The sequence below is a fragment of the Strix aluco genome, chromosome 8, assembly GCF_031877795.1.
Source record: "Strix aluco isolate bStrAlu1 chromosome 8, bStrAlu1.hap1, whole genome shotgun sequence".
Lineage (NCBI taxonomy): Eukaryota > Metazoa > Chordata > Aves > Strigiformes > Strigidae > Strix > Strix aluco.
Window position 1 is genome coordinate 31,502,323 of NC_133938.1, and position 12,781 is coordinate 31,515,103.

Consider the following 12,781-nt stretch of genomic DNA (forward strand, 5'->3'; position numbering starts at 1 on the left):
CGCAGCCGGCGCCGGCTTCTCCTGCCCAGGCTGGGCCTGATTCCGCGGCGCCACCCCCTTTCTGGTGGCTCACCCGCCCCTCGCGGGCGGGGCTCTGCTGGAGCCGCTGCCGGCCCTTCTCTCAGACCTTCCCCGAGGCGGGGCGTGGGTGACGCGCACCCCGTGCGTGGCCTCGGCGGTGAGCTTCCCCCGGACCTCCTCCCCTCCACCCGCCCTCCTATATATGTACTCACTGCGCCGCCGCCTCATCGGTCAGGGTGAGGCGCCGGCGCTACCCGGCGTGCACTGCGCCACATGCTAATTTAAACACGCCCCTTTGCCGGAGGCGGGGCCCGGTGCGACGCTCGCGGCCGCCTGGTGAGGGGAGGTAAAGCGCGGGCTGAGGGCTCGGCAGCGCCTCCAGCCCGGCCACGACTGCGCTGGGGCTGGTAGGGCTGCGGGGCCCGGACCCGCTCGTGACAGGCTGTGGGGCTGGGCACCCTTTTGTCACACAGGTGGGGCCATGACCTGCCTGTGACAGGCTGTGGGGTTGAGGCCTACTTGTGACAAGCTGCGGGGCTGAAACCTGGGTGATGGGCTGTGGGGCTGAAACCTGGGGTTGGGGCCCACTAGTGATAGACTGTGGGGCTACAACCTGCCTGTGACAGGCTGTGGGGTTGGGGACCACTCGTGACAAGCTGTGAGGCTGAAACCTGGGGTTGGGGCCCACTAGGGACGGACTGTGGGGCTATGACCTGCCTGTGACAGGCTGTGGGGTTGAGGCCTACTTGTGACAAGCTGCGGGGCTGAAACCTGGGGTTGAGGCCCACTAGTGATGCACTGTGGGGCTATGACCTGCCTGTGACAGGCTGTGGGGCCAAAACCTGGGTGATGGACTGTGGGGCTATGACCTGCCCGTGGCAGGCTGTGGGGTTGGGGCCCACTCGTGACAGGCTGTGGGGCTGAAACCTGGGGTTGGGACCCACTAGTGATGGACTGTGGGGCCATGATCTGCCTGTGACAGGCTGTGGGGCTGGGGCCCACTCGTGACCAGCTCTGGGGCCAAACCCTGCTTGCAGCAGGCTGTGTGACTTGCACCCCATCGTGATGGTCGGGGGGGCCAAGGCCTGTTTGCAGCAGGCTGCAGGGCTGGGGCCCACTTGTGGCTGTGGGGCCATGACCTGCTTGTGACAGGTCCAGGCTGCCTTCAGCAGGCCTGGGGAGGTGCTGCGAGGGCTGAGGGCTGGGGGAGGTGGGCAAGCGTGCGGGTGACTTTGTTTAAAACACCTCCAAAAAGGTGATCCTCCATAGCGCTGGGGCTCTTTGCTTTTCTTTAAGACTATTGAGGCTGCTGAAAACTGGAGGCGCCTGGCTGGGCAGTCACTGCAAACGAGCACTTGGAGTGCAACTCACTTGGCTCTCCCTTCTTCTAGGGCCAGATGCCTCCGGGTTTGGTTCCCAGGGCTGTGCAAGTGGAAGTGACTGGCCGAGCCCGGGATGCTGCGCTGGGGTGAGTCTTGGCTGATTGCAGCACATGATTCCAGTAGATTTTCTGGGAATGGGGCTCCTGGTCCTGGGATGCTTCTGTCTCTCTCAGCATGGGGAGAGGCACCCCCGGGCTGCGCTGGGGCTGTGGCCCTGCTGGGTGGCCTCACAGCTCTGCGTCCCGTAGCCCTGTGCCCATACACCTTCCCATCCCTCAGTGCCAGCTACAGGACGCTGTGGGCAGTAGCGCTAGGTGGGCAACCCTTTGTGGGAGTCAGTATGTTGCCACCTTGGCTTTGTAAGGGCTTTTTGCTGTCCTCCAGTCTTTTGAATTGGTTTTAAGGGCCTGAGCAGTACTCAAAGCTCTCACCTTGGGCCTTAAACATCCTGCTTTTCTGAGATTGAACATGGTCTGCCCTGTTCATCAGGCAAACTCCTTTTTGGAGGAAAACGGTAAATGTAGGGGACTTCTTGCTTGTATAAATTTGCAGATCTGGCAAATACTTTTGGAGATAAATCTTGTGGTTTGGGGATTGCTCCTCACATCTTTAGTTTCTGACTCCACTCTTGAGCCCCCTGAGGTTGTAAGGAGTCAGGTGGCAAAGTTTTTCTGAGGTAGTGTGCTGCAAATCCCCTTGGGAGAAGCAGCTCAGTGTGCAGCCAGGAGTGTGGGGGTACAGGAGTTCTCTTGCTTGCATGTGGCCTGTTGCACTTTTTAGTCTTGGTACCATGAGGATGTGGAGATCACGAGTTGTAAAAGAGTTAAGAGGCATAATCAACCTTGTCTGGTGCACACCCGATGCACAGGAGCTGGGTGTCAGGCTTCAAGGAAGGAGCTAAAAATAAAACAGAGGCTGTGGGTGATGTTGGTGGCTTCTCACAGCAGGGAGGGCGTCTTGTTTTCAGTGAGATGTGATCTTCCATTAGCCTCTCTCTGTGAAAATGCAGAGGTAGGGCAGCTGTCTGCTTGGCTTAGGAGGGTTGGTGGAGGAGTTTTTTTTTTTTCCACGTGCTGCTTTGGGTGTTTCAGAGTTGGTGAATATCCTGGGGAAATTAGGTGCCTGGGAAGTTTGCCGGTGAGTTGCTTTTTTGTGGCTTCCCAGTGAACTCAAGGTGAACTGGGACTAAGACTCCCTTTTCCTTCCCCATCCTCTCCTGAGAGCACTGGAAATACATTAAGGTGATGCTAATTGTTACTCTGACTGATAGCAGCAATTAGGGCCTGTAATCTGAGATCGAGTCTCTGCTACGTGGATTGTTGTAACTGCTGCCTGGAGGGAGCTCTCTGCTAAATACCCTGAGCGGTAGCACTGAGGAAGCACTGGGATGCTCTTAAACGCTACCAGCTTGTAGAGGAAGGTGAGTGTGTTACCACTGAGCTGGGCTAACTGTGAACAAACCACCGTGATTTATTTCAGACTTAAACACCTGGAGATGCTGGTGAGATGTTTCTTCCCTGCCGCCCAGCAGCATCCCGCTGCCCAGCCGCTCTCGGGCAGGGTTGCTGAGAGGAGGCACTGCCGTGCCCGGCTTTGCAGTTTGGGCATCTGCTTCCCAGATGCTTTCAGTCTCAGTGGGTCCCGCTGGGCATGGCAAGGCCACGCTCATTTAGAACTGTTATTTATTAAAAGAAATGCTGGGTGATGACCCTGTCTCTGTCCCTTCAGCTCCTGGTGACATCTGTGATGCAGCTGACCTTAAGAGGTCACTCATTTCCCCCCGCTTAATGATCTGCTGTAGAAAGCAAGCTTTCATTGCTTGCTTGAGTGTCAATGGGACATGAATATTAATGAAACCTCGGTGGTCTTGTGGTGCTGTCACGGCAGTGGAGGGCTCATTTAGAGCTGCTGGGCAGTGCAGGGAAGTCGGTGATGGAGCGATAATAAAGTGTTCGTGAACTCTGCTCCGAGGTGCTGCTCGGGACTTTTGAACTCGCGGGCTCCTGGCACAGCAGCGTGAGAGTGGCTTGGCGTTTTCTAAAGCAGGCTCTTGGACAGCAGTGTGAGCATCAGCAGGGGAGGGACTCACGGGGACATTTTGGGTGCTGCAGGTACAGGAGAGTTTGTTGGTTGCAACTTCCTGTGGCGAATGGTCTGGTTAATGGAACCTAATGTTCTCTGAGGCCCTGAGCTGGGATTGGGGCAAGGGCAGATGCAATGCAACATCTGTGGCCTCTCTGGGCTGCTGGTACCAGGTGGGAATCACCATAAGGATGGGATGGTGGCTGGTATATATGTACAAGGGAAGAGCATAATTTTGAGTCTGCAGGAAGCGGGCTTTTGCTGCATTAATCCAGGCAACTCCCTTCCAGCTTCTGCTACCCTGTGTAGAAAAGTCAGGATAACAACTGAGGCCTTGTAAATAAAACAGTTGTCTTTGGAAAAATGAGGCTTTTTACATATGTTCTGGAATACATTACACAGGCAGTGCACTGTGCCTTTTAACAGAGCGTGTTTAGTATCTGTGCTTGAATGGCAGGAAAATTGCTCTCCAAAAGATTGTCTTGGAGAGAGCACCCCAGGTTTAGGTCTCTTGGGTTAATGGTTGGACTGGATGATCTTCAAGGTCTTTCCCAACCTAGATGATTCTGTGATTCTGTGTCTCCTGAAATGAGAGCTCAGGGTCAAGCTATGTGGGGTAGATGGTTGGTGACTCTTGTTTTCTTACCTGTGGAGAAGAATCTGCTTCACTCCTGGGGTAGGGCAAGCCGGGTCTGCTTTGCTTTCTCTTAGAGCAGTATCTTCTTCCCCTCCAACCTGGGGTGTTCCCTGGCCATAGTGATCGCAGCGGCCCTCCTGGAGGGATTTCTGCTGGATTAGGGTGTTAGGATTTTGGCAGTGTCTGGTTATAATAATGGACATCCTCCCTCAATACTTTTGTGTACCAGTCCCTGTAGGAATTGCCCCATTGCTGACCAGGTTTTTGCACCATGCTCTGCAGCCTTTTCCTACACAGCAGGACTGTTCCGACTCCTCTGATCAAAAGGAGCATTACATTTCCTGCAGATCCTGCTAGGTATGGCACAGCTAAGCTCATTTAAGTTTAAAAAAAGTGGTGGGTGTTGTCTGTGTTGTCTCCAAGCTATGGCCATTGCAGGCTGTCATGTCTTTGCAGTGTAGAAAGTCTGCTTGTGTTCTGTGACCTTGCTGATCTGCCTCATTTAACACCCAAGAATGAAGCGCAAAGGTGGGAGTCGATGGCTGTGTGTTGTTGTCACAGTGTCCGGCAACCTTATTCAAACTGGCTTCCTTTTACAGTGAGGCATGAACAGATCAGAAGGCTGATCCTTCCCTTCTGCTCCCCAAAAACTTGTGGAAGAGCTTGGCTGGTGCAGGAGCATCGTGTGTGTGGGGAGCTGGCAATCAGTTCTATGACCTGGGAGAGTTGTGGCAGAAGTAAGAGGAAAAGGGACATTTGCCATGGTAGGAAGACTAATGGGCTGCCTTTAGGAAGGGTGCAGGATGGTTTCATACCTCCTCATCTTTGCTCACACACAGTGGAGATCCTTAGCCCCCTAATGACAGCAGGAAAGGCTGACCTACAAAATCCTCTCTGAGCCTGTGCCCATGCACCAGTGTTTCTGGAGCATAATCCACGTGAGTAAGAAGCAGGAGGGGCTGCTGTACCTGCAAGCCCTGAGGGACCTATGGCAGTGCTCCTGGAGATTTAAAGTTCTGAGTATTACCTCGAGGATGTGGATTATATTCATGGAGGTGAAAAAAAATTGTTAGAAACCTTTGGCAGCATAGGGTAAAAGTGTCACCTTTCTTGACATGTTTGTCTTGAGTGGAGATTGTATCTAGTGGTAGGATAAAGAGACCTTGCATACTGTCTGGTGTTAATTACAAAGGGAAAACCACATGAAAATCAAGTGAAATTGAATCCCACTGCATTTGATATTCCCAGAGTTGAAGGCCTCGGTGCATCTCATTAGTTTAAAAACCCGATGGAGAGAGCTCAGCTTCAAACAAGAAATTGATATGACATTGAGACCTAGGAGAGGATTAGCCGCCTGCTTGTGAACTTGTCCAAAGGAGTTGAACATGTAAATGTTCCCACAGAGCAGCTCCCTGCGAGAAGGCGTGCTGGTTAATTAAGGCCCCCGGGACCACACAGTTGCAGTGAGGGAGGGATAAGGTCTGTGCGCATGGAAAGTCCTGCTGCTGCTTTCTCTCTGCGGTGGAGATACTGCATGGGCTATATAGACAGGCCCAAAGCTTTCGGTGTGTGGGCTCTACTTGGATGCTGATAAAAGACATGCTTTGATGTACTCCTCAGTGGGCTTTGTAGGCACTGGGTTAGGACTGAACTAAACAGGGTATGGTGTTCTGGGACTAATGTGTTGGCCCATCCTGGCGGAGGTGTCTATGGAAGGTGTGTGGCTGGGAGGTGAATTTGGGTTTTGCCCCCAGGTGATTTAGGGACTGGCTTCTGTGCCAAAGAGTTTGGTTCTGTTTTGGGACTCTGCAGAGATGCTGAGGGCCTAGAGCCGTCACATTTGGATGCCGAAACACATCTGGTTGTTGTGACCCAGAGTCTTTGCTCTAATGGTATGAAAATTGCAACACCAAGGCAATGTCCTCGCTGTATACAGAAAGCTGCAACTGCTTTTTTTTTTTTTTTTTTTTTCAGTGCTTGAGCTGATAGGAGATATTTGCCAGGGAATGAAGCCCATCAGATACGCCATGCCTGCCAATTTGTACCTGTGAGCCTATCTGCTTTGGGCCCTGCTGGGTTTACCCTTCCAATGAAGTGTTTTGTAACAGCCGTGTGTGGAGAAAGGATATTTCCCATTTTCTCTTGCAAACACCAGCCGTGCTGTGTTCAGTCTTAAGGCGAAGGTGCTAATGATGAAGAAGCCATAACTTGGCGGCACACCGGGGTTTTTGGCAGTGCTTTGCTCCTTTTGAAAATGAAATGTGTTTGTGGGCTGACTGTGATCTCTGTGGCAGGTGGAGTTTGCAGATCACACTGACGTCGTTGTGCTTCTTGCATACTCAGAGGGCAGTTTCTAGCTGGAACGTTGCAGTCCCTGGGCAGGATTGCTGGAAGGAGGGCTGGCGGGGCCCTCTGCTTCCAGCGGGGTGATGGAGGCTGTGGAAACCTGCAGGGATCTGGCTGTCAGCATGATGCCTCTGCTTTGGACAGAAACCCCTGCCCGAGCAGCCAGGAGGTGACAATCTCTGCATCCCTCTGGCATGGGCCTCCTCAGGGGGAGATCTTGTCTCTTGTTGAAGCAGTGGCCTGTGGCAGGCTGTGCAGTTGTGTAGGGGCAGGGATCCTTCTCACCCATCCTCTGCCTCTGCGTCTCTCAAGCCCTGCTTAAAATAAACAGACCTTCAGGTCCTCCACTGGAAGTGAGGAGCCCCAGAGGAGAACCCGTGTCCCAGCAGAGTGCATTGCTCATGCTGAGGTTGCTGCTGGAGATGGCCAGAGCAGGGACCTGTGCTTTATACTTTATCTAACTCAGTGGTGGTGCAGCTTCCATCTGAGGATGGCCGAGATCAGGATTCACCAACTTAGCAGAAACAGGAGCAAGGAAGACTTGAAAGACACCTGTAAAATCACCCAAGAAGGTGATTAGGAGGGAATCGTTTGGTGTTTCCTGCAGGGCAAGAAGCCAGGGCTTGCTACTGAAAACAGCAGGCTGCATGTTTAAACCAAACAGCATTACATGCTGCATGTGTGTGGGAAGTAATTCAGCCCTGGAAACTTGTTGTCCTGGGATGCTGTGGAGTCCAAAAAGTATCGTGAACCTTTAAAAAGGAATTTGGCAATTTCACGGCAGATAACTCTTGATGATGGGCCCAAACACAGCCCTGGAGCGATTTACAGCTTGGGAGTTTGTGAGTGCCGGGCTGCTATGAGCTGAAGAAATGTCCTGGGAAAACACCTCCGCGTTCCACCTTCTGTTCAGCTCTTTCCATTAGCATCAAGCTCAGTTGCTGTTGGAGACAGGAGGTTGAATTGGAGGGACTGACGGTCTCTTGGCTGGCGGCTGGCGTGAGTGGACAAAGGTGAGTAAATGACCCTACCACGCTCCATCTGAAGCGAGACCCTCCTTTTTTGGGAGGCTGTGATCAAAAGAGCCGTTTTGGGTTGAACGCTGGCGACGCGTGTTCCTCAGTACAGTATGCTTGAGTGACTCCTCCAATGCCCACGCCTGCCTGTGCAGAAGTTGAGGCTGTGTTTAGGGGGTTACTTGGTGACAGTTCTGGGCAGGTTTAGGGAATTAAACAGTAAGCAGGATTAATGAAAACATATCAAAATATGTAAACATATGTATCACATCTCTTTGATAATGAAGGAGCAGTTAATAAGTATTTGCAACCAACGTTCCTACCTGGAAGCTTTCTCTGAAAGCATTTCTGAGGCTGCTCAAACAACCCATTTATTTCCATCATTTTAACAACCTGTTTTCTCAAGCCAATTGGAATGACTTGCTTAAAGAGCTGCCTCCCCTCCTCCCCACCTACGACATGCTCCATTTTACTAAGCCTTTGCTCAGTGTCTGGCTCCTGGCTGTGTCCTGAGCGGCTGGGGTGGATCCTGGACCTGGTGCTGGCGGGGTTCCTGGTCTGCTGGAGGAGTTGGCAGGGCAGGTGGGCAGTCTTGGGTGACGATGAGTAATGGTCTCGTAATCACTCACGTGGAGATCCCTACCCAAAAGCTGGCACAGATGGGGAGTCAGGAGCTGCCCTGATGCACGACCTGGGTGTATGTGTATTGCTTGGGAACACTTTGTACCCGTTGGAGGAGCTCTTGGTTTGGCAGATTTGGGAGCAGGACACTTCTTTTGCTATCTTGCTGAGGCAACACTTCCCACTGATGAGTCCTGAGGACTTGTGGCACACTGTTTTTCTTAGTCACCCAACCGCTAATTCCTGTCCCTCGTTCCTTCAGCGCCTTGGTGAACTGTTGTATATATCCTGGTTCTTCTCTGGTGTTGAGAGAGATGCAGGTCCCAAACTGCTGCTTCCAGGACATACAGACATCACGTAGGTATGGATGACTTCTTTCTTCGGGCTGTCGGAGCAATATTTCTTCCTCTTCACAGACAGCAGTGTGTGTGTGGGTGGCTGGTTCCCAGAGCAATGATGTGCTGCCTTGAAGACTGTATGATTAGTTGGGGGTGGTGCAGGAATAGTGTAGATCTCCACGTTACCAGTCCAGCGAAGGCACAGCATTGTCTTGGTTCTAGCACAAGTGAGTGTTGGGCCTGTGCTTCTTCCTGGAAGAGCTCTGGGACTGCAGTGTGTGTTTTTAAAATGTTGCTGTCCCACCTCCCAGCCTGGGCACATCCCAGGACAAGGCTTGAAAGGTCAGCCCAAAAAGTGGGGGTGATCCTTGACCATTAACAGTGGCAACTTACTCTTGACTAAGGAAAGATGGCAGATGATGAGCAAAAGCTTCAGCTTCCCGGACTCTTCCCCAAGTACCTCTTGCAGGGATTTCAGTGCTCAGGCTATGTTACCTTTCCCTGAGGCCTGGGGTGCTGGGAGCCATGTGACTTATGGGGTTGCCCTGTTCCCTGGGGTTATTCCCTGTCCCCCTCTCTGAGGATGTGTTTGGGCTCTGCTTTGTGGGCTAACTAATAGGTCTGTCAGACACCTTGTCCCAACAACCTGAGAAGATAAATAGTCCAACATGTGCAGCCACCTTTGCAGGTCCTGAGGCCCCAGCAGGAACCAGCCCCGTGACAGATGGGCTGACGAGCGGGGCTGACACAACTGGGGCAGCCCGAATGTCGAAGGGGCGGAAGCCACGTCTCTGTCTCCCCTCTGCTTGGCACCCCAGCGCCTCTGGGCCAGACAGTGGCCACTTATCACCACCTCCTCCAGTGACTGCTGTGAGCTGGCAGCACGAGAGCCTCGTCTAGAAGACACTAGTCATAGTCCTAACGCTGCTCTGTGGAGCTGCCATCTGTCCTCTCCTCAGATGCTGCTGCCACGGCAGCCCGGAAAAGTAACCCAGCACTGATGCTCTGTCAGATAAGCATCTGGTTAGACTGTGCTCTACACCTCTACCTTCCCAGCACACCGTGGTGCTGCCTTCCTTCCAAAAAGGTGAGCTTCATGTACCTGCATATATAGATGTGTATATGTATACTTTTTAGAGAGCTCCAACTTCGTGCTTTGTGCCTTAATGCCTTTTCCATTGCCCAGCCTCCTCCTGCAGCCTCAGCACTGTGCACCTCTCCTCTCCCACCCAGAGCCAGCCTGTGTGTTGTGGGAAGGGTTAGCTGTTTGGAGAGGACTGTGCAAATAATCACATGAGTTTCTCCTTTGTGGGTGGGTGAGAAAAATTTGGCAAGGTGGCTCCGAATGAGTCTTGTGAGCGTCCTGGAGTGGTGAGCTGAGAGCCCTGAGCCAATCTCACTGTGCAAAATCCATTAGCCATGAGCAGAGCCGCTTCTGGGCTCAGCATTGTTATGTGCTGAATTAGTCCCTAATTTCTGTCCCTTACAGTTAAAATGACTCAGGCATTTCTTTTTGAGACGGGGTATTGCTTCTGACTAAGTACCCTGCAGCTGTGGCTCTAACTGACTATTAAATTGTTCTCAGAAATGCAGTGATTGTCTTGTCTCCAGATCAGGGTAGGCTCGTGCTGTCCCCTGCAAGTTGCTTTGGGGCCAGAAGAGGTGCTTTTCTTTGCTGTAGGAAAGCAAAAGCTGAGACACATCTGAGGACTCAATGGTTGCAGGTTTAATAAGATCAATACCACCTCTGCAAAAGATTACATGGTATACTAGGCAGCAAATAGACCACTTCTGCTGGATTTGGAAACCATTTATAGAGTCTATTAGGGATGGTAAGGTAGAAGGGACGTATCCGGAGTGAATTGCACAGACGTGGTAGTTGAGACTCCCACATTAAGGGTTTTGCAGTCTATTAAAGGATGGAATTAAAAGCAAAATAAATGAGAAGGTTCCAAGAAGCTTTACCTGCAGCCACATCATCAGCTGACATGGCAGAGCTGGGCTGTGGCACTCTTCTGGCTGCTTCTGCTGCCTGTGGAAGGGCTGAACCTCCTAAAGCCAAGGTGGTGGCTTGTCTCTGCCTGAAGGCTGAAGCTTCACCCTTGCAGGAAGAACAGAGCAGAAAAGACCTGTGTAGAAGACGAGCGTTCACAGCCATATCCATTGGCCACTGATGCCTCTGAAGCCTTGAAAGGTGGCAAGAGGGGTTGTCTATCAGCCCCCTGTCATGACAGAGAAGAATCAGTCAGGGGGTGAGACCTGGGCAGGCTTTGGAGATCCTTGTTTCTCCCATCCAGTGGGTTTTGGTCTTGCACCCCTTGGTTGACAGGTCAAAAGGTATCTGGTGCTGTGGAGCGTTCCTTTTCCCCTGCTCCATCCCTCATCCCATGCCGTGTGCTCTGCAGTCAGTATTAATGCTGCTGCCATACGTGGTTCATGGTGGGTAGGCTTGAGTTGAGGAGCAGCTTTTAGGAACAGCCTCTCTGGGCCCAGGCTGCTCTGTTGGCCTTGTTTGAGCTGCCCTTGTGCTGCCATCACTCCTGTGGTGTGCCCTCGGAATAATTAACTCTAATAACACATGAGCGATAGCCTGTCTGGTCACCTTGCCCGCTCCCGGGGAGCGAGGCAGGGTGCTCGGCTCCTGTCATTTCTCCGGTGCTCTGTCCGGTCTCATTTGAAATGCCCTGCAGGATGAATTACAGCGCTCTAAGGGAATCTGCAAAATAGGATCACAGGCCAATTGAATCCATCTGCAAAGTGCGGGAGGACCATATATCACCCTACGGATGGATTCCGCCCCCCTGCCACTTCTTTTATTTTAAAAGACTCTTGGACCTAGTATGAACAACAGATACTTAAGGAACAAGCTCTGTGGTGTAATGAGGAGCTGGATCAGGCCCTACTGACTGAAGGCAGGTGATGCAGAAGGGAAGACGATGCTGAGGATGTACATGGGAGGAACCGGGCAGCAGTGGATAGGGAAGCAAGGCAGGAATTCATGGCACTGCTCAGCCTGGTCCCTCCAAAAGCAGTATAATGTTGTGTGAGTCCCTGGGAATGATCTACAGGGCAAAGTATGCTGGAGGAGGCAGGAGCTGAAAATATTTACCAGCTGTGAGAGGCTTTAGGGTCAAGTAACCTGCTCAAGTCAGTGGAAGCAGTCTCAGTAGGAGCCATGCAAGTGCACATGGAGGTCTTGGGTACCCTGGATGGTCTCAAGCAGCTCTGTGTGCTGACACGGGGGCAGCTGAACACAGCCCTCGGGGTCCGAATTAGCAACTCCTGGCTGGCTGGCCTGGCTGTGCTCCCCGGGAACCTTGGCTGAGGTCGCTCACCTCAGCTCTTGGCCCTGGTGTGGGTGGACTGCCGAGGAAGGAGTTAACCCCCTTGCACTTTGGGTGGATTGAGGTTGGCCTGGTGTTAGCTACCAAGCCTCCCTTCTCCTCCAGCCGGGATGCTCCAGCCGTGGCCCGAGGGGGAAGGGAAATGAGTTAAACCCATCTTCAGACACGTTTGTATTGATTCTGTCACTTTCTTGCTGCTTGCTGACAGGTGATGGATGGCTCATAATGCAACCAGCACAGTACATTACGTTTCCCATCCAGGGACTCCTAAATCATTTCAGATTTTCAAATTCCCTAATCAATATTTTATCAGTAGCAGAAGAAAGCGGAACGGACCCATTTCTCAAGAGGTAGAAGAGTGAGTGTGTGCAGATGCGTGCCTGCACATACATAGGCATGTGAGTTTGTACATTTATAATGGCAACTAAAGCACTGTTAGTACAACAATTATAATACCTGCGGCCATAAAAATAAATGCAGAAGTAGGACCAGGAGCGTTGCTTACATTTAAGTGACTTCAGGATGAAGCAAATTAGAGATTTGGGTTTCTGATTTAAACATGGATTAATGCTCAGTGGAGTTTGAACTGCCAGTTGCTCCATCCTTAGGCAGGGTGCAGGGGGGTCAAGGCAGATGGAAACACACCTAGTTTTTGGGGGAGGAAATCAGATTTGCAGCCTGCTATAACGCAGCGAGGCTCAGATCTGTCACCCGCTGCTGAAGCAGTAACGGGGAAATGTCCCACGTGAGTCTAACTGGATTTGGGTCATGTGGCCCAGGTAGGTGGTTGTGTGAAGTTGTAACCGGTCCAACAGAGCATGGTGCTGCTTTCTTGGGACCAGAGGAGTGCAGTGGGCAGGGAGGGAACAAGCTATTGCTACCATGGTGAGCCAGCTCCTGGTGGATCCTGGGACGCTGGAGGACTAGGTGGGAATGTGCTTGCCATCAGCTCTGCTTGAGCTGGCCCTGAGCACGCAGCGTGTGCCTTTCTACT

At 52.2% G+C, this 12,781-nt stretch overlaps 1 protein-coding gene across 16 annotated transcripts in view; it reads left to right on the top strand.

Annotated features, from left to right (window-relative positions):
• The first annotated feature begins 278 nt into the window (after nucleotides 1–278).
• LOC141926717 (uncharacterized) overlaps nucleotides 279–12,781 on the top strand; it is a 100,041-nt gene continuing 87,538 nt past the window's right edge. For 14 of the 16 annotated variants that reach the window (XM_074833026.1, XM_074833023.1, XM_074833024.1 and 11 more), the window contains exons 1-2: nucleotides 338–494; nucleotides 1,413–1,489. Coding sequence is in view for 12 of the 16 variants with exons in the window: in XM_074833021.1 (XP_074689122.1) it covers nucleotides 1,477–1,489 (13 nt within the window). In the remaining 4 variants the exon portion in view is untranslated. Of the gene's footprint in view, nucleotides 495–1,412; nucleotides 1,490–12,781 lie in introns of all 16 variants that reach the window. The other 2 variants (XM_074833014.1, XM_074833015.1) reach the window with 2 other exon arrangements.